The sequence below is a fragment of the Trichosurus vulpecula genome, chromosome 1, assembly GCF_011100635.1.
Source record: "Trichosurus vulpecula isolate mTriVul1 chromosome 1, mTriVul1.pri, whole genome shotgun sequence".
Lineage (NCBI taxonomy): Eukaryota > Metazoa > Chordata > Mammalia > Diprotodontia > Phalangeridae > Trichosurus > Trichosurus vulpecula.
Window position 1 is genome coordinate 60,906,986 of NC_050573.1, and position 21,428 is coordinate 60,928,413.

The 21,428-nt window shown below is 43.1% G+C and overlaps 1 protein-coding gene across 1 annotated transcript in view; it reads right to left on the bottom strand.

Annotated features, from left to right (window-relative positions):
• The window catches only part of STK11 (serine/threonine kinase 11), a 175,404-nt gene that overhangs the window by 48,117 nt on the left and 105,859 nt on the right, over window positions 1-21,428 (bottom strand). Inside the window, exon 7 of the mRNA XM_036767136.1 lies at window positions 10,634-10,691. Coding sequence (XP_036623031.1) covers window positions 10,634-10,691 — 58 coding nt within the window. The remainder of the gene's footprint in view (window positions 1-10,633; window positions 10,692-21,428) is intronic.

The following is a 21,428-nucleotide window of genomic DNA, read 5'->3' on the forward strand; positions in this document are numbered from 1 at the left end:
AGAGGACTGAGAAGAGGCCATTGAAATTTGGCAATTAGGAGATTATTATTAACTTTGGACAGAGCAATTTCAGTGGGATGATGTCAGAAGCCAGACTGCAGAATGTTAAGAAGCGAATGAAAGGAGGTAGAGGCACCTCTTTTAGATGACCTTGGGAAGGAGTTTAGCCACAAAAGGGAAGAAAGATATGAGACATCAGCTAGAGGCAACAGATCAAGTAAGTGGTTTTTTGAGGCTAAGGTAGACACGAGCAGGTTTGTAGGCAATAGGGAAACAGCTAATAGATAGGGAGAGATTAAAGACCAGTTATATGGGGATGACAGAATTTCCCTTGATGAGGGGGTGGGGGGAAAGGAGATGGTGGCAGAAGGCATCTAGGTAATATGACATGAGGGTCAGTGGACAAAGGGGGCCCTCTTGGAAAATGGCCGCAATTTTTTCAGGAAAATATGAGGCAAGATTCTCGACTAAGGGGATGGGGGAGGAGAAGCATGGGAGGTTTTCGGGGGGGGGGGGATAATAAGTTTGGTATAATTGTGGTGAGGGAGTAGTGAGCTAATTAGGAAAATGTAAAAGGATTGCCTTGTAGAGGTAAGAGCCCAGTTGAAGCTATTCAACATTACAGTAGACCCATTCAGTAAGCTAGGTGGTGCAGTGGATAGAGCACTGAGCCTGCAATCAGGAAGATGAGTCTTCCTGAATTCAAATCCAGCCTCAGACACATAGTAGTTGTATGTGACTTTGGCCAAGTCATTCAACCCTGTTTGCCTCAGTTTCTTCTTCTGTAAAATGAGCTGGAGAAGGAATGGAAAACCACTCCAAGAAAACCCCAAATGGGGTTATGAAGAATCAGACATGACTGGAAAAAAAAAACAAAACCCTGACAAAAAGGGGATAATATCTACAATACTGACTTCATAAAGTTGCTGAAAATTCTTTGAAAACAGGAATTTCAATTATTATTTCCTGGTCCTAAAGCCCTGAAAAGAGGAAAAGTAGGATTTTTTTTTTCCTTTTAAAAACTGCATGTCATTTCTTCCTTAAGAAATAATGAGTGAAGCTGACTACAGCAGTGGAGAGGGCTGCTGGAAAGAGACTCCCAGGGGATTAGCCGGGGAACTAGTAAAGGGCAGGGATCCTAGGATATGGGAGCTGACCCCATTTCTCTGGCTTACCCTCCCGTCTGATTTAAGCAGGCCAGTTAATCATCGGCCTGTACAGAGCCATCTGGGCTGCTGAAACCATTCATTCATGTCCTCTTCTGGGAGAGCTCAAATATTTCCATATGTATTTATGTTAATGAAGACAGCACTGACCAAGAGGGGGATTTAATTAACTACAAAGAGGCCAGTAGGAGGGATGTTCTCAAGACTAAATGAGGAGATTTAAACACCTGGCATCTATAGTGGTATTTACTGGGAAGCTGTGTGTTGGCCTAAAGCACCAGTGACCTAAAGCAAGCTGTGGACTCAGTGTCAGGGAAAAGCTTCCTGAGGCCTTAGGATTTTGGGGAAGATATACCCTGCATGCCCTAAAGCTATCCTCAGAGAGTCCTCTCTGACAAGTCAACCCTCCTTTCCTCCCCACCATCCCCCAACATCCCAGTCAGGCCTCTGCAGAGAAGAAAGTGAGCATAGCCTGTTTCCTTCCGTATTTGCCTTTCTGCTTAACAGGCTTATCTTATCAGCTCACCTAGATACCATGGTACCTTGCTGGATACCATGGTGACAGGTACCATAGAAACAAGGCCCTTGGTTCATTCAAAATGGTCCATTAGCATTCACTCAAGTGAATCAAAAGAAAGTGACCAATTGGAAAAATTTGCCTGTTTCCCACTGCCAATCCTCAACTGAGAGCAGCCTCTTAGCGGCCCAGGGTGGTTATTTCAAGTGGTTTATTTTTTTGCCTCCAAAGGTCATTAGCTTCTTGGAGACTGGATACAGGCCCTTAGTGGTTCAATAGAAAAGCTGAGCTCTGGGGCAGGCAGAGTTCCCTTAGGTGACTTCCATCAGGTCAGCCAGATTCCAAAGTTTATAGTCAAATCAGAGCCTTTTTCTACCAGGGTAATTGTAGTGGGTCATAAGAAGGAAGAAGATTTTTACATCAGTCTCCAGAAGGCAATTTTCTGCCCCAAAGCCTGAATTTGTTATCTTGTCAGAAGAGGCTTAAAGAACCCACACACTGCAAAATTATAATCTCCTATCTCCAAGTTTTCAATTGTGAACACTGCTGAAGTCAAAGCTTACACAGAATTCATTGCAGGCAGAGCTGGTGGGATTTGAAGAGTAGCTGTCAAAGGACTTGAGCAGGTGAGGGAGAACGAAAAGGGGAGGGGGCAGTCCACAGGACACTCAGGTGAGTCTCACTCTTGAAAAAGGTGGATTCAAATTATACAGGAAAGAGATCTCTTTTAACCCCCCAAACCTCACCTATCACAAAGCCTTACAGCAAGATGAAGAGGCAACTAAGTGTTAGGGAGAAATCACAGAATGCCATTAGTAGAAAGCTCCTTAAAACAGGGTCAGAGCTCAAAGGGCCATTAGAACATAGAACGTCATAGCTGGAAGGGCTCTTGTATTCCCTAAATAGACCGAGTCTCTTATTTTACAGAAGAAGAAACTGAAGCTCAGATTGGAAAATGACTTCCACATATTTAGTTGACAGACTAGAATCTATCCATAGAATACTATCCATAAAGTATTCAATAAAGTGATTTTTACTAAAATTAACCCTTTAGCCACATGGTTGGGTAGGCAGAAAGAAATGGAAAAAGAGACCGCAGGGATTGGCAGGAAGGTGTTACACACAAACCCAGTAACTCTTACCACTCCACAAAGCCAATTAAATGAAATGGCACACAGTCAGACTGGTGGCTCAACAAAACCATGGGGTACCTTTGTTCAAAGAGTCATAGGACCTGAAAAACCTTCTAGGTAACAAGAAATGAAATCCTGCCAGGGGGGCAGGAATGGCAAGAGAAATCAGTATTTAATGAGCACTTTTCATCTGGCAGCTCATACAATTATTATAAATCAAATCCTTATTCTTTTTAACATCAGAACTTCCTTATTCCTCTTAAGTCACACTTGCTCCTCCTCAACAGAAAAAAAAAGTCACTAGAGAAGCAGCTACAGAGTGTTTGGGGCTGTTGTTACTTCCAAGTGGGGGAGGGACTATTAATCTGGCAATCCTACAGAAAGCAGACCTTTAGCTGTATGCAAGACCGTACCCCTTCTAAATAGGGGCGGTTCCTAGCCTTCTGTAAGCCACGTAAGGGCTTGTCTTCAGCCTCAAGCTGACCAAACTAACTTGGCTACACCCACAGTCCATGGATTGTTTTACTTTTACCTAGGCCTCATCACCCCCGACCTGCTTCCTTCATAGTTTTCCTAAGTAAAGCCTCTGAGTCACTGGGTTATATTAACATCAAACAAAGGCTACAGTTCATCCCTCCTCCTGCCCTTTGCCACCCCCACCCCTAGCCTCAGCTGTTAGGAAATAAATCCTCCATCACCAAAACTTCAGCAACTGCTTTCCAGCTGCTCCCTCAGCAGGATCTACCCCAAGGTCATAGACAGAATTCATTTACCAAAGGACACAGTATGTGAGAAGGTAAAAGGGTCAGGCATTCAAAGATCTCTCTCTCTCTCTCTCTCTCTCACACACACACACACACACACACACACACACACACACACACACACACACGCGAGCGCACACCCCCATGGGTGAAGGAATGATAGATTTGGAACTGAAAGTGACCTTAGAGACCATTACACTTCCTTTCTTATTTAATGAATGAAGAGCTGAAGGTCAGGTTCCTCAACAGATGTACAGTTTGTTCCAAGAACACCTGGCATTCAATCATAGACAAGCAAAAGCAACTGCTAGGGAGGGGTAGGGGTGCATCTTTGATTTCAGGTGAGCCCTGGCCTTATCTAGTGTGTGGTTGGGGCATGGGTTCACAAAGTCCATTTAAGACTTAAGAGTCCAACAATTACAATTAGGAGCCTGAGGACCACTGGGTCACCCCCTCCCCCAGCTCCACAGTAAGCAAGTAGCACAATCGGGCCTGTCTGTGACTGAGAAAATGAAGGAGACAAAGGCAGGATCGTTGTCTTGGAAACAGGGACTGATGGTGGATCCAGCCTCACCCTCATCACTTTCAATTTTCTTTCAAATGCTCCAGGAGAGTCATGGAAGCAAAGATCCCCAAGGCAGCAGCTGCTCCTTGGTTAACAAAGCCCAGCAGAGGGAAGAGGGGTTGTCAATGCTGTGGTGGAGCCGCACGGTATCTCTTTGTCACCTTCTTTTCACTGGGAGACCCTAGAGAGGTGTCTGACCTCAGGGAAGTAACAATATTTCCAGCATGAGGGGCCCAGTTTAGGCTGCTGCAAAGTTAGACAACTCTCTAGCTCTTCTGCTGGCAGGAAGCTTAACAGCTCATGGATAGAAGGCAGGTCAGATAAGGGATTTACATGCCTGCATGTGGGCCTTCTGGTGCTGTGAATTCTTAAAATTAAATAAAGGATTGGATTTTATTTGGTAAATGAAAGCCAGGAATCTGAGCCTTTTTCTCATGCAGCCCCTTTCAAACAAAACCATTAACTGATGCTTTGAGATCTAAAGCAGCATTGTCTAGAGCAGCTAAACTTTCCTAATCAAAACACACTAAAAGCTAAAAAAGGAGGACTCTCAAGTGATCACTCACTATAGGATCGTGGGTAGATTTACCTTTTCCTTAAAAGGAGCAAGCTGGCCAATGTTTGTTCTCTGTCTTCGAGCCAGCTTGCCCCAACTGCATCCCTGGGGAATTCACTCTCCAAAGTGGACAATCTAAAGCACAAAGAGGCAGCAGAGGATCTGGGGACTGTGACCAAGGAGAGGGTCCCAGATCTGCATCTGATGTATGGGGAAGCCCATCCTATTTCCAAGACAAATGTCGAGTTCTCACATCTCTCCTTGTGAGCTAGCACAAAAGAGAACAGAGAAGCTTAGTGAAGGGGGCAGGGCCAATGCAAGAAACCTTTGCCGTTCACCGTGGCCAAATCAAACATGAGACTGAGGGAGGAGAGAGATGCCCTGAAGCCCATTCCTGCCAATCCAGGAGGCACAGGCCACTTCCCTGGGCACCTCAGCCTCGTAAGGAGATGTTCTGGTAGGAAAAGCAGTTTCTGCTGCAGCAGCAGCTATGCCCAATGAAGAAGAAAGAGATCCTGTCCTTCCAAACATGTGAGCTTTCCAGTCCCCAGGGCCAGCATCTCTGTTTCATGCTCTGCCTACCCATAGAGTCTCTGGAGCCCCGGCTGCGAAATGTTGATGCAAAAATTTTTCTGCCATTAGGCAGGAGGAGAAAAGAGATGCTGGAATCAAATTAATAGACTTTTCTTTTCCTGGTAAATAAGCTGGATGACAAACTCTAATACTTTAAAATTTGAGCTGAGTAATTTCCATCCCAGTTGCCAGATCCGTAGCCTATCTCCCCAACCACTTGCTCCAAACTCAGTGAGCCCCAGAGTAATGTTCTAAAAGGAACCTGGAGCCGTGTCCTACACACCGGATCCGGTGAAAGAACTGAGGATTTAATCTGAAGAGAAAACTGGTGGGGAGGGAGCGTCCCAATCACTGTCTTCAAAGATGTGAAGAGCTGCCATATGGAAGGGATTAAACTCACTCTGCTCAGCCTCAGTGGAGCAATTGTTACAAGGAGTCAGATTTCAGCTCAATATATGGAAAAACAATCAGAAGTCTACAACAGTGAAATGGGCTGCCTGGAAGGGAAGTGAGCTCCCCATCCCTGGAAATCTTCAAGCAGAAGCTGGATGACTCCTTTTTGTGGAGTGGAAAGAATACTACAATTGGAACAAGAAGACTCAGGCTTCAGTTCGATCTCGGCTCGAGAGTCCAGTTCCGTATTGCCTACATGATCCAGGGCAAGTCACCCCTCTCTCTCAGTCTCAGTTTCCTCAGGTGTTGGACTAGATGGCCTCCAAGATCCTTTTTAGCACTGTATCATGATTTAAAATGATCTATTTACCTTGATGGAGAAAATGAAAGGGAAGGGAGGAGGCAGCAAATACTTATTTCCTTTGTTCATAGGCTCTTGGGTTCACAGAAGAGCTAAAAAAGACACCTGGGTGATTCAGTCCAAACCCCTCATTTTATATACAAAAAAACAAGCTGCACAGAAATGAAGTTGTTTTTCTAACTAGTAAATGGCAGAGTTAGGATTTGAATCCAGGCCTCGAGCTTCCAAAATCTACTCCACTTCTTCTAGAGTACTGCACTGTCTTATCACCACTCTATCGCCCCTCACCAGGTTGTGCCTGCTCCCCTGAAGACAATCACTGGCCTACGGGATGCAAAGGGCAAAAGAAAATGGGAGGAGTGGCAAAACTGAGAACACTGGGGGAGGGGATCTTCAAACAAGACAATACCCTCGGGCTGGACCACAGCCACTGGTTTTAACAGTGACACACTGAAATTGTGTAACCTACTTAAAACTGAAGCCAGACCAAAAAAGGGGAAGGAGAGAAGAGGCTGGGTCAACAGGAGATGAGTGCCAGGAGGGATGACTTCCAAAGAGATTATGAGGCTGAATTCCTCAAGGGAGAACTCAAACCTCTAGAGGCAAATACATGTGTGACAAGGGACAAGGCTGAACTTTTGGTAAGCCTTTTCCCCAAACAGGCAGTATGGCTGAACTACAGACCAGTGGCTTACTTAGTTGCTAAAGTGGGGCTTTCCACCCTATGTTGTCCATGACCTTGCCTGCTTCATGCTGCTCCAGAGCTAACCAAAATGTTGAGTCAGAAATTAAGTTCTCTAAGATCTTGATTCAACCAATGACTCTTTGGCAAAGTCAGTCCCTATCCTGTGCCTCAGTTTTCTCTCCTCTCCTATGCCTCACATGTTGAGAAGGCTAGAAGAACACAAATTCAGGCAGTTCTACCAGGCTAAAGAAGCTCTGGGGTACAGATCTGACAAGTTCTTTCTGTTTGTCACACCCAGACCAGACTAGTTAAGTGTGTCTCCATGCTTTATAAGAAGGTGGGTCATGAAAAGAAACCCTGCTGTGGGGCATGGCAGCTCACTGAACCGACTTCTAAGAGGAGTCATTAGGCCTGGCTTCCACCCCAGGTTGGGCTGCCTGCAGCCTGATAGACCTTGGTCAGGGCATTTTAATTCTCCAGGCCTCCATTTTCCTTAAGGGAAGATCTGATCAGGGATCTCCCCATCTCACTCAACACTAGGGGCTTCCTTTGGCTTCTAGGATCAAACAGAAATTCTTCTGTGTAGCTTTCAAATTCTCCCCTGCTCCCTTTCCCTACTGCCACACACAACCTGGCCCTGGCTGGTCTCTGCAGCTTCAATTGATATTACTTCCCCTCCAGCAGTCAGGAATCCGGCCCATCCAGCCTCAGCTCTGCTCCTCCCTCATAGCACATCATCTTTTCCCACCTCTGCCTTTGAACTAAGGGGCTGGAAATTCACTTCCTTCATAGGTCCACCTCAGAGACCCTCTCTTTCTTTAAGACGCAACCGAAGATCATCTTCTGAATGAAGTCTTTCTTATATCCCCCACCCCCAATTGCTGGTGCCTGACCTCTAAACTACCAGATGTTTAACTACTTTATATATAGTAGGTGCTTAATACTTGCATTGATTTCCTTATCTATAAAAGGGTTAAATCAAGCTTCTAAACTTTTTTTGTTATGGGTTCTTTCAGCAATCTGGTGAAGCCTATGGACCCGTTTCTTAGAATATTGTTTTGAAATGCATAAAATAAAAAAGATTACAAAGGACACCAACTATATTGAAATGCAGTTATCAAAGTATTTAAAAAAAGGTCCTGGATTTCTGGTTAGAGTCTAGATGATCTTTAATGTCCATCTAATGAATTTGAGCCTGTGATTCAATTTGACAAACATTTATTAAGCACCTTGAATGAAGATGGCATGGTTCTGGGTGCTGGGGATACAAAGAGATTTCATTCTACTAATTTACAGGTAAAGAAATGCAAGATAATCTTAAGGAGGCAGTAGGGAGGATCAGAGTTTATTACAGAAGGTGGCAGTGTGTGAGCTGGGCCATTCAGTGAGTTAATAAGCATTTATGGAGCACCTACTAGGTGCCAGGCATTGGGCTAAGTTCTGGGGATACAAAGAAAGGCAAAAGACAGTCACTGTCCTCAAGGAACTCACAATCTAATGACGGAGACAAGCAAACAACTATATATGAACAAGCTATATAGAGAATAGCAAAGAAATAATTAACAGTGAAAGGCACTAGAACTTAGAGGGGTTGGGAAAGGCTTCCTATAAGAAGGTGGGATTTTTGCTGAGACTTGAAGGAGGGTTAAGAAAGGCAGCAGGTAGAGATGAAGCGGGAGGGCATTTCAGGCAGGGGAAGCAGCTAATTGAAAATCCTTGGAGCTGCAAGGAAGCCTTGAAGGAAGCTAGGATCCTAAGAGGTAGAGATGAAGAAGGACGGCATTCCAGGGATACAAGCCAAGGCCCAGAAGCATAAGGTGGAATGCTAAGTCCCGGAAATAAGAAATCGGTCAATCTGTTTAGAACATAAAGTTAGTGAAGATGGGTAAAATGAGATGTCTAGAAAGGTAGACTGGAGCCAGTTGATGAAAGGCTTTAGATGCCAAGTTGGGCAGTTTTTAGTTTATGCTAGAGGTAGTAGGTAGCAAGTAAAGATTTTTGAAGAGGAGTGTGATATGGTGATTTTAGAAAGACAGCAATCTTAGAAGCTGTGTGGAAGATGGACTGGAGAGAGGAGAAGTCAGAAGTGAAGAAACAAATTAGGAAGCTGTTGCAATAACTTGCAAGAAAGAGAAATATTGCAGGTCTGAACTAGTGCACTAGCCACTCAAATGAAGAAAAGAAGAGAGATGGCATGCAAGCAGAACTGACAAAACTTGGCAACGATCTGATCTGGGGGATGGAGAAGGAAGATGGATGGTTCTTCATAAGTTGTGAACCTTGCTGACCAGAAAGATGATGGTGGCTGCAACAGAAATAGGGAACTCTGGAGGAAGGCCAGGGATTGTGTTGTTATAGTTTGAATACAGTGGGAGCCTACTGAATTTGAGATGCTAATGGAAAACCCAAGTAGAAAAAAGGAGCTCATGGTATTAGGGTCAGCTATATAGATCCTGAAGTCATCTGCAAAAAGATGATAACTGAAATCACTGGAGCCGAGGAGATCACTGAGAGATAGAACAGAAATGTGTTCTAGGAGAGGAATTTAGGGAACATCTAAGGTCAGGAGGAAAACGTGGATGGGGATCCAACCAAGAAAGCTAAGAAACAGTTGGACAAGTGGGATGGGATTAAGTAAAGATCAATGTTGGAACATATGAAATATCCTACCCTAGTCTACTTCTCCCTAACTATCTGTTCATTTCGACTGACTTCTTATTAAAGAGGGCAAGTGGTAAAATTCAGCATCTTCTTGACAGAAGTTTCCCTTGCTACTAAAACAATCCTTTCCTGATTTTGTTTTGAAATTAAAACGCTCTTTCCCTCATGAACACTAAAGAAGGGACGGGAAATGACAGACAAATCTAAGCACTTGGTAACATTAAATCTGTAAGCCTTATTTTCTTCTCTCTCATACCCTCTTTCCCCTATCATGCTCCATATCCAATATATGTATAAAAACTTATCATTTCTATCCCACAGGAAAACAGCACTGGACTTGAGAGCCCTGATGTCTTGGCTTGATTCAATTCTTTGCCATGTTATGGGTTAGCTATGTGGCTTTAGATAAGTCACATAGCTCCTCTCAGCCTGGGCCCTGATCTGTCAACTACGGAGGCTGGTAAGATGATCACTAGGGATTCTTCTGACTTGGATGGTCCTTGTCCAGAATCTCTTCCAACTCAAGATATTTCACACTTCAAGGTCTGGAAGGGACAGGTCCCTCTAAAGGTATCCACTCTAAAACACCCCTGACAAGTGGTAGGCTTATTTTGCTTCCATTTGAAATTCTTCCATGACTCAGAATCCACTACCTCCTGGGCCAGACCATTCCACTCTGGGCCTTCTCTCTTTCTTAGGAAATTTTTGTTATGTCAAGCTAAAAGCCGTCTCTCTGCAACATCTAGCTATTGCTCTATGTTCTGCATTCCCTTTCAGCTATAACACTGTGTGAATTATGACCTGGCTTCAAGTCCCAAATCTATCACTCAGCTGTATGACCTTGGGCAAGTCACTTTATGTTCCCACCCCCACCCTGAGCCTGTTTCCACATCAGTAAAATTGGGCTACTACTTATGTCAGTTCCTTTACAAGGCTGATGTAAGGAACAAGTGAGATATGGATAATGTATTTTGTAAAGTACTTTTTAAACATCAAATGCCATATAGATGTCAGCTACCATCATTCCATTTGACATTTTCTGGTTAGAAATTTAAAATACCCAGTAGAAAGCCCCATATAAATAGATAAAATAAAAAATGGGAAGGAGAACGAAGGGTAAGAGTTGGAATGACACAGACATCTCATCTGAAGGTACTATTGAGAGAAAGAGAAAGCTGACTGAGGAACTTCTCCATGTTCATGGTCAATTACCGAGCAGAGGAGCCTGGGAGAAAGCTCAAATTTGCAGGAACACTCACTTGTGCTGCCGTATCTGCTGTATTGAAAATCTCTTGGATGGTTCATATTCAAGCATGCCTGGAAATGGGGGGAAAAAACCGTTAAGTTTTGAGTCTGAGGTGAAGAAAAAAGAATCCCAAATATGCTATCCTAGTTTCTTCCCTTCTCAACCCCCAAAGTGTTGCTCCTCCTGTCCTGATGAGGCACCCCAGCAATTCAAAAAAGCAGCATTCTGTAGTGAAAGGGCCCTGGGCAAGACACCAGGAGAACTGGGCTCTGGTTCAGCCAAGGTTACCCTACGTGATCCTGGGCAGATTATTTAACCCCTTAAAGGCCCAATGTCATCATCTATCAAGGAGCTTCATTAACAACTTCACAGGGTTCTTGTGAGGATCAAATGACATAATTTACTTAAAATGCTCAAAAACTGTGACATGCTCTATAAATCTAAGCTACTGTCATGGTTCTTCCGCTGGTCCCGTTCTCATACTTTATTGTGGCCTAGAGAGTTCCTGAAGGCTATGCCAGGGGAGCACCTGTGCTGGCGGGTTCTACAAACTGGAAAAGCCCAAGGTACAAACCCAAAGACAAACTCTGCCTTTTGGATGACTAAGGAGTCCCTGGATGTGCCTCGCATTCTATATTCCACCTTGAGTACCTCTGTTCATGGCAAATGCTACTGTCTATCTCCTTCCAAGAAGCTATTCTGATTTTCCTAGTTTATAGTCCTCTTCCTAATAACGGTGCATTTTATTTTTAATCTTTCCTGTAATCCTCTGGGAACTTCATGTCTCCCTCAAATAGATTTAGAAGCAGAAAGGACCTTAGAGGTCATCTAGTTCATTTTATGGATGAGGAACTTGAAGCTCAGAGGGGATAAAGGACTTCCCCCAAAGTCAAATAAGCTGTGTGTGGCAGAGACAGAGTCTGAGGACCTATGGCTCCTCCAACTCCAAAACCTAGGCTTTTCCCATCACACTAATGCTTCCTCCCAAATGGATAGTCTTGCTTTCCATTAATAGAATATAAGTTCCTTGAGGGCAAGGAGTTTGATATATTTTTTTTTAATTTTTTAAATCTGTGTGCTAGATTCTGTGCTAGGGGCTAGTATAATATCTGGCCCATAGAAGGTGCTTAATAAATGCTTCATTAATTGATGGATTGATTTGTTCAGAAAGGCTCATCACCAGAAGGTTGGCCATAGTGACTCAGGAATTGTCTACTAAGATTTGAAAAGGTGGAGGGAGGATTCAAAGTGGATGAGCTCATAGAACTTTTGAAGCTTACATTATCGTTATCATCATAATGCAGTTTTATATCTCAAGAATTCCCATCTTTCTGGCTCTCAAGCTCACAGGTAAGAAGCAACACTATAGCTGAAGTATGCAGAAGCTCAGATCCATGGGCCCTCTTGCCACCTGCTGGACACCTTATGTAACATGTGAATTAAACTCACTTCAGTTCACCAACCATTTATTGATGTCTACTATGTGCAGGGCTCTATTGTAAAGAACCCAAATAAGACTAAACACATATTCTTTCCAACCCTCATGGAGTTTATTTAATAATCAAGGTACCCCATACAGCTGGCTTTGTCAAGCAGGAAGTTGCCCCAGAAATCTGGGACTGGAAGACAAGTGGATCCAAAGCAACTTACTTTAAATTATGGTGGGGGAGGGGGAAGTAGGTTTCCTCCATACCATTTTGTGGTTCTCAAGACAATAACAAGTTTATTTAAACTAAAGCTCCATTCAACTTCATCTCCTCCCTTTACAATAGACAAACAATCAGCTATAGCCCAACAGTAAGCAAGCAGGGTTTACCGTTTCTGTTCTATAACTTCCATCTTGACCTATCCTCCTGAAAGGCCAGGTGATAAAGGAAAATGCCACCACAGTATTGTAAGATTTCTCCCCCAAAGTCCCTCACTACATCTGATTGGCCAGATGCATGTTAGATAATGACCAGGGAAAAGTACTACACAGAGATATAATAATGACCCAATAAGAGAGGTAAACATATTTGTTTCTTGACTGTACACTTCAGAGCAAACCAGAAAGATCATTTATCAGGGAATCAATTTCACATACAGTTGCTTTCAAGAAGGGTGCAATTTTCCAGGCAGTGGCACGTCAAGTCTGACTTAATATCACAAATGTAGTTGTTACTACTCAAGATAGTTTTGAATTTGGATTCCTATGGGGCCCTTGAGGAAAGGACACTTTCACTAGGCTAGGATTCTAGGCTAAAAACTATACCCTTTCCCCCAAACTTGATAATAATAATTGCATCCATAGATAAAAGTTCTCCAAGATGTTGAGTGGATCCAATTTGGAGAATTTACAGAAAGATTGCTGATGAGAATTGTACAGTACGAGACTGGATTTGGGTACAGTGAACTGCACCAGTGGAGGGGGGACTCATATAGCAACTACCATTTAAACAGGGTGTCCCAAAAGTCTTAATTTTAGTACACTAAAACTTTTGAGACACCCTATATGGTGCTTTAAGGTTTATAAAATGTTTTCCAAATAACAATTCTGTGAGGAATGGAACCCTAGTATTATCTCCATGGTACCCATGGAAAGGCTGGGTCTGAGGGAGGTTAAGAGACTTGTCTACATGTAGGAGTTACAGCTCCACTGTGATAAAGGAACTTAGAATCTGGAATCAGAGCTCTAGGCTCCACTATAGGCTCTACCACTTACTGCCAGTATGACTGTGTGTATGTGGCTTAAGTTCTCTCAGCCTCAGTTTCCTCCCCTGAAAAACAAGAAGCTTGAACTAGATTACAAGATCTTAACCTGAGCTCTCTGGAGAGATTGGAGGGCTAACTTGAAACTTTGAATATTTTCATAACTATATTTAATATAAGGCTTTCTTTGTAATCCTATGTACAGTCAGTTCTCCTTTCTTGGACCTCCCCCTACACTCAAGGGGTTTCCTTGGGCCCTGCCAGCTTAGTGGCTTCAGTGCCTGGAAAGAGGATCCCAGCCCCAGGTTGCACTTGCACCTCTGCCGCAGCCCTCAAATACGCATAATGCAAATTTCCATGAAGCTAGAACTGTCTGGATTTTATCTGATGAATCTGCCAACATGATTCTGCGCAAGGATCCATAAAGGGGTCCATACAACCACCCCTGAAAGTCTGGACTCTAGAGGATCTCTAAGATCCCTTGCAGTTCTAACATCTAAAGGGGACGTTCCAAGGTTCCACATAATTCCTGCTGTCTGTGTTTTGGGGAGTTATTAAGGAGGGCTAGTCAGGAAAACCGGAGCCCAACTTCTGCTTCAGACATTTACTAGCTTTATATCTCTAGGTAAATGACTAGGTAATCTGTCAGCCTCAGTATGCTCACCTGAAAATGAGAACAATAATAACACTTACCTCAGAGGCTTTTTGTGAGACTCAAATGATATATGTGAAGTGCTTCGCGTTCCTTAAAGCTGGGCTGTCTAACCTTAGGTCTTTATTGAAACTATAGACAATGTATTTTGACTTGCCATTTTAGTGAGAGCTCTGCGGTAGCTCGGCTTCTTTTACCAAAGCATTTATGTAAATTTCTATGCTTGTAGGCGGGCTGCATAAATCACACCGCAGCCCTCATGGCACCCAGGCCCACAAGCCGCATTCTGGACTTGGGAGTGAGGAAGACCCAGACTGAATCTTGTTTCAGACACTGTGTGACTCTGGGCAAATCATTTAACAAATGTCTGCCTTAACTTCCTCTTCTGTTGAGAGAGAGAGAGAGAGAGAGAAAGAGAGAGAGAGAGAGAGAGAGAGAGAGAGAGAGAGAGAGAGAGAGTGTGAGAGTGTGTGTGTGTGTGTCTGTGGTGGGGTGAATCTAATGGCCTCTAGGGTCTCTGCCAGGTCTAAATTTCCAATTCTTTGTTAAATCAGTATTCAAAGGTCCAGATATGTCTTAAGTTGGCATAAAATTCAAGGATCTGCTGAGATAGTCCTTTATTGATTAACTAAAATTTAACGGAAAGAATGAATCAACAATGTTGATTAAACATCTGCTTTGTGTCAGATACTCTGCCAGATGCTGGGTATACAAAGGCAAAAGTAAAACAGCCCCTGCCCTCATGGAGCTCACAGTCTACTGGGGAGACAACATGTATAGACAAAACAGACAACAAGATAATTTGTAGTGGAAGTCACTTTACAATAGGGAGTGGGAAGGGGAAAAAGACTACAGAAGGCTTCAAGTAGAAAAGAGACTGGCAAACCATGGCCTATGGGCCCAATCCAGTCATTATTAGTTCCTAGGCTATTCAACAAGAGGGGCAGGCTGGATTTGTGGGCCATGGTTGGATCCCTGATGGAGAAGGTGATGTTTGAGCTGAACATTTTATCTGATGTCAGGAACCCTCGTTTATTATTATTATTATTATTAATGTCATTAAATAGTTGTTATGACTCCCTCTCTGGGCCTGAGTTTTCTCTTCTGTCCGTCAAGGATAATACTAACCCCTTGCGGTCACATGTTTCACCACTACATAACAGTTAGCTATCAAGTCCTCCATCTAGGCCATGGCTGCCATGATTCTCCCTACATGAACATCTCTATACACATGCCTCAAGAAAAACTCTGCCTCTTGTCCCTGGAAAGCTAATCTACTCATCTCTGGAGTACTTGCCATGGACATCCAACCTATTTATTCTTAATTGAGTTGAGGGCAATCTATGCTACTTGTCCCACTGTATTTACTAGCTGGTTCTAGACACCAGACCAGGTTTTACTTCAACATCTCATCCAGTTGTCCACTTAGGCCATCTTGCCATCTGGTCTGCTATGAGTTCATCTCTCTCCCTACTTTCCACTTCTGCAAGTAGAGACAACTGACTAAACTTCACATCAACTCACCAACTGATTCCCTAGACCAACAACCTCTTATATGTTGTCTTCTCTTTTTAATATTTTTATCCCCAGGGCTCAGCACATATTTTAATAAATGCTTGCTGACTAATAAATGTTTTCATTTATTCATTCATTCACTGCAAGAAATGCACTTTGTAAACCTTAAAGTTTCTAGGGGCACCTGGATGGCGCAGTGGATAGAAGGCCTGAAGTCTTCCTGAGTTCAAATCTGTCCTCAGACATATATTAGCTGTGTGACCCTGGGCAAGTCACTTAACCCCATCTGCCTTAGTTCCTCATCTGTAAAATGAGCTGGAAAAAGAAATGGCAAACCACTCCGGTATCTTTTCCAAGAAAACCCCAAATAGGGTCACAAAGAGTTGGACATAACTGAAAAATGACCAACAAAATCTTAAAGTTGCTATATTCTTGTTCGCATTCTCATTATTATTAAAGCATATTGTACCCCAAATATAGCCAAAGTACAAACCCCTCTCCCATAAACTAGTTAAAGGAGAGGGCCTGTCTTTCCTCATGTCCTGCACTCTCTGGTTGTGTATATACTGCAAAATTCTGTCCTAGGCTCACTTCTTTTTTTCTTTGTATACATTTTCAGCTCCCATGTTTCATTATCATCTCTATGCGAGAACTCCCAGATGTACAGATCCAGCCCTAGTCTCTCTCCTGAACACCAGGCCCACAAGACCCACCACCTCTTGGGCATTCTGAACTAGATGCACTCTATAGGCAACTCAAACTGAACAAGTTCAAAGCAGAACTCCTTATCTCCCTCCCCTCCCCAGCCCACCACCTTTTGAGCTTCTCTATTTCTAATAAGGGCACCACCATCCTTCTCATCACTCAGGTTCACAACTTTGGAGCAATCTTCAAAAACCCTTCACTTATCCTCACACTACAGATCCACCAAGTTGCCAAGTTTTGTTGATTCTCTCTGCACGACATTTCTCACATCCCACTCACACAGCTCTCCTCACTTTTCACTCAGACAACAACCACCTCCTAAATCAGCGTCCCTGCAATCCAATCTATCCTTCAAATAGAGGAATATTCCTAAAGCATACATCTGACTGTACCACTTCTCTACTCAAAAAACTCCAGTGCCTCTCTTTTCCCTTTGGAATAAAATACAAACTCCTTTGGCTTTTAAAATGCTTCATAATAGGGGAAGAAAATAAGTATTTATTAAACTCCCACTATGTGGCAGCCAGGTACTGTGCTAAATGCTTTCCAAAATATTATCTCATTGAATCCTCACAATAACTAGAGGCTACCATTAGCCCCATTTTCAGGTGAGGAAACTGAGACAGAGGTTGAGTTACTTGCCAAGGGTCACATGGGTACTAAGAATCTGAGACTGGATTTGGGCTCAGGTCATCCTGACTCCAGATTCAGCATGCTGTGCACTGTGGCGCTCCCCACTGGCGTCTAATAAGATAGCTTCAGACTAACCCATTATTCCCCTTCATATTCAATATCCCATTTCCATCTGGACACCTCTGCACAAGCTCTACTGTCCTCTCGCCCCTGGATCTCAGAATCTTGGTCTTCCTTCCAGCCCCACTTTCTGCATGAGGCCTTTCTTGAAACCCTCAGGAAGCTTCAGGGCCTCCCTCTGAACCAATTATCTTTTATTTACTTTGTACATATTTTCTACTTACATGTCATTTCCCACCAAAAGAATCTAATTTCCTTGAAGGCAAGGGTAGTTTGTTTTGAACTTTGTATTCCTAGAACCCAGCACAATATCTGGTATGTGGCAGGTGCTTAATAAAAGCTGATTTATTGACTGATATAGGCAGGTAACTATTTAGGGGAGAAAACTATGATATTTTTAGAAAATAATTATTTATCCCACCCTCACTCCCCACATCTTCTTCCCCCCCCCCCCCAAAAAGCAAACCCAGCTGCTCTAAGGCATCTCAGGAAGGGAAACAGGATGATATCCTGCACACGTAGCCTTGAGGCAGTATCTGGCCATCGTCTTGGCCAGATTTCTCAGTATTTCAGGGAGCAACACAGAGAGAAGGAAGGTGGTCCTCTTTCCCACCAGCCTAAATGAAGCATTTGCCTGCCATCACTGTTGCCTCCTTCAAGGACTGACAAAACCAACAGCAAAATAGGGTCAGAGGTGGGTTGAAGGGCTTTAGAAACCAAGGAGAAAAAAAAAATCTGCCTCATTCTTTAACAATTCTCACTGACAGCAAAAGTAAGTGACTGAAAGAATAGAGCTGGTTTTTAACAGACTACAAGGAAGCAGAAATGCCTGCAGGGCAGGAGACAACCCTTGGCCCATCTGGCCTGCCTCACCCACCCAATCCTGAAAGCCAGAGAAGGCCAGAGAAGGCTAGAGAAATGGAAAGGCAGAAACTGGAGAGATAATGGCCCTTATTCTAAGGGTGGGGAAAGTGAACCCTAGGGAAGTGAAGGGACTTAAATGTACCAAAGGACACTCCAAAGGACACAAAGACAAGCAGGACAACTGGGAAAGGAATACAGTGTTGAATTTATTATAAATACTTTTTGTTTTAAAGTGAGCTCTACATAATAACGATTTTTAAAGTCCTCTTTAGATGACATAAAAATCCTTTTTTCTCATCTACCTTCTATCTCTGGAAATGTTCATTTTGGGTATGTTTATAAACTTTAGCAAATTAAATGTAAAAAGAAGAGGGAGGACTTGCACTTAGTCCCAGAGAGCACCAGCAATAGAAGTCTGAAGCCAGAATGCCCTCAGGTGCTTTCTGGGCCCCTCTCAGACCCTGACCCTCTCTCAGGCCTCTAAATCAAAGGGAATACTCACAACCTCCTCCCACCCTGCATTTGTTTGACCACCTGAGAGGGAGGGTGGGCTTAAAAATCAGTTGTGCCTACAAAGCAATTACTGAAGACAATACTGGGACATGAGGCTGAGGAGCTGGGTAAAGAGAAGGAAGCAATTCTGAATTTTATGAGAGTGAGATTAATAGCACCAGCTATGTATATATATATAGCTCTACATATATGTATACGTATATAGCTCTGGTACACAGAAGGGAGGCATTGTTCTCAGACAATGTAAAACAATTTTGGAAGCAAAACAAGGAGATGCAGTCTCCAAAGTTGAAGTTTTTTAGTGGCATTTGGGATTAAAAGGGAAAGTTGCAGGGACGAATTGAGCACAATATTTTAACAACCTGGCAAGAGTTTAAACAACTCCATGAAATTCAAAAACCACGTGGAAGTCAGCTCGTAGCCAGGGAGCACAGATAGAGATGAGAAGGAAGGGGAGTCTGGTGGTAAGTGCCCCAGAGAAACAGTGGGAAACCCAAGTCCGTAGGCTGACTCTGATTTCTCTTGTGCAACTAACTGTGAGCAAGTATCTGTTCTCTGAGATTCAGAAGCCTCATCTGTCAGATGGGAGATAATACTTGTGTGACAGACTTTGGAGAACTGTTAAAAGAAAATACTCTGTACTCTTTAAAGCACTAAAGAGCCCTGAGTTACTGGGCACTGTCCAGGAGTTAGGGAATCAGACAGAAATAAAACCACCCCTGCCTTCAGGGGCTTGTGTTCTAGAGGGTGGGAGGGACCAGATGAACAACATGCATACATATAAATACATAATAAATATAGTATTTGCTACATGCTTGAACAATGCTTTTTGAATGAATCAAAGTGACTTGCCCACATCACATAACTAGATAATAGCAAAGCCAATACTCAAACCCACGTTTTGATTCCAGATCCAGGATTCTTTCCTCTATACTTTCTGAGGTCTGTCTATTTAAGGATCTGTGGTTTTTTCAGGGTGTTATTGTTTCCAGTGATGTAGCTCATCAACCTTCTACAACTCACCAGACAGTATAAGAGTTGTTATGGCTCAAAAATTCATTGCTCTGTTACCAATTTGTGATAAGCCTCTCTGAACGTGCTCGGTTGGTCCTTGGACAACACAGAGTCCATCACTGGACCCGTATTCAAAGTCTTTCCAACTCCAGAGGCCCAGGCACCACTTGAGTTCCACTGTCGTGACCTTTCAAAAACAAGTGTCCCTGAACTTCACCATGACAATATAATCAACTAAACCTTTAGTATTTAGTATTTTATCCCTTTATACCCCAAGGAATTCTGGAAGGGCTATAAGGACTTAAGGAGATAAAGTATTTTTTGGTGTAAAGATTACTATTTCAGAGTTCTTCCCTAACAGAAGACAAATACGCCTCCTAGTCTGAGGTGCTTCTAAAGGAATTTGACTTAACAGTGAGTTCCTGAAGGAAAAATACATTAATAAATGGGCACCTATAGACATGCTCCCCAAGTTAGGTAACAGAAATGTTGACGAATGCAGTTCTCTGCTCCACCCCAATACCATACCCTTTTATCAGGTTCCAAGAACAATTCCAAGTTTATCTAACTTCATCAGGCCATCTCTTCTGAGGTTCCTATTGCTACCACCTCTTTAAAAAGGGGTGCGGGGAGGAAGTGTTTTTCCTCTCCCCTCTCAACAGGAGTAAGATCAATTACTAACCTACTCAGTCCCTTTCACCACAGAACATTTAACCTTTTCCTATAAATCCACACCTACAGCTCACCTCCTCAAGAAAACGAGGGCAGTAGGGCTTTATAGAAAAGGGGGCAGGGGGAGAAAAGAGACCATGTTTAAAATAACGAAAAGTCTAGAATGAGATTAAAGGAAATGTGGAGGGGGAACAGGGAGAGAGGTAAAGAGTACAAAGAAAGAAATCAGTAACAAAAAGTTTTGAAAAGTATCACTGAAAAATTTTCTCAGAAATTGGTCTGGGGCCTTAGTGCCCACAGCACTGCCAGAAGAGGGGAACCAAGCTTCCTTTGTCATGCCAGGGAACTTCAAGCAAAGATCCTAGCAAAGAGTAAGCTCCACGCAGCTGGCAGGGAAGGGGGCCCCTCCATATTTCAGTACTGGTTCTGGTACAAAGCAGAAGCGAGGGGCTTAGGAAAGGGGTACAACCATTAAGGGCTAGAGATTTACTGAGTTCAACTTCACTGACCAGTAGAACTGTGGGCAAGAATATTGGAAACCTAAGTTTAATTTGCTAAGTCAAGTTGATTCTTTAGCACTGAGGCCAGAAGCCAGCTCTGTCTACTGAGGTGGGGGTTGAGCACAATCTATTAGCATGCAGAGAACATACTAGATTGTTTCTAAAGTATCTTGGTAATAGGTCTTTAATTTTGCAGGGGCCTATCAAGTGTTCTGGAGTAATAACCCAACAAGGAGGGGGGATCATTAAAGTGGGAAAGGTCAAAAGAGGCAACAAGAGCACAAAGAAGAAAAGAGAAAATCCTGCCATTTCCTCTAGCTGTAAGGAGCAGCAGCTAAACACTACGTAATCTTTGGAATAAAGAATTGATAAGAAAACGGGTCAAAACAAGCAAAATACAAACACTCCTAATTCTAAGTTTGGGGTCAAGGACAAACAATCCCTTGCATGGACATGGCTCCATATGCTACAAAGGCCCAGCACAAATTTCTAGGCTGACATGTTTATTCTCTAATGAATGATTAGTTTATAGTTAATAGCTGTTACTGAGAGTGTTGAAATATCAGTTAAGGGTGACAAAGTCATCATTTATCTTGTAACTCTTAAGGATTTCTTTTGAAACCCACCTTATAGGGGAGGAAGATCTTACTCAATTCAATTTAATACTCTTCTCTGTCCTTAAGTATTAAACAATTCAGCACCATTTACTAGTTTTCCCATAAAAATAGGCAAACAGGCAATGGTATTCTGCATCTATGGAAGCAACACTTACACTGTCCTAGTCAGTTTGGCAGGTTCTTCCTATAAGCTCAGTCATCTTTGGCTCCTCTTCATCTGAATCCATCCCTTTCTTATCATTTGTAGTACTACCACCTTAATTCAGCCCCTAACCCCACTCAGCCAAATAGCCTAAGTGGTCTCCTAGCCGTCAT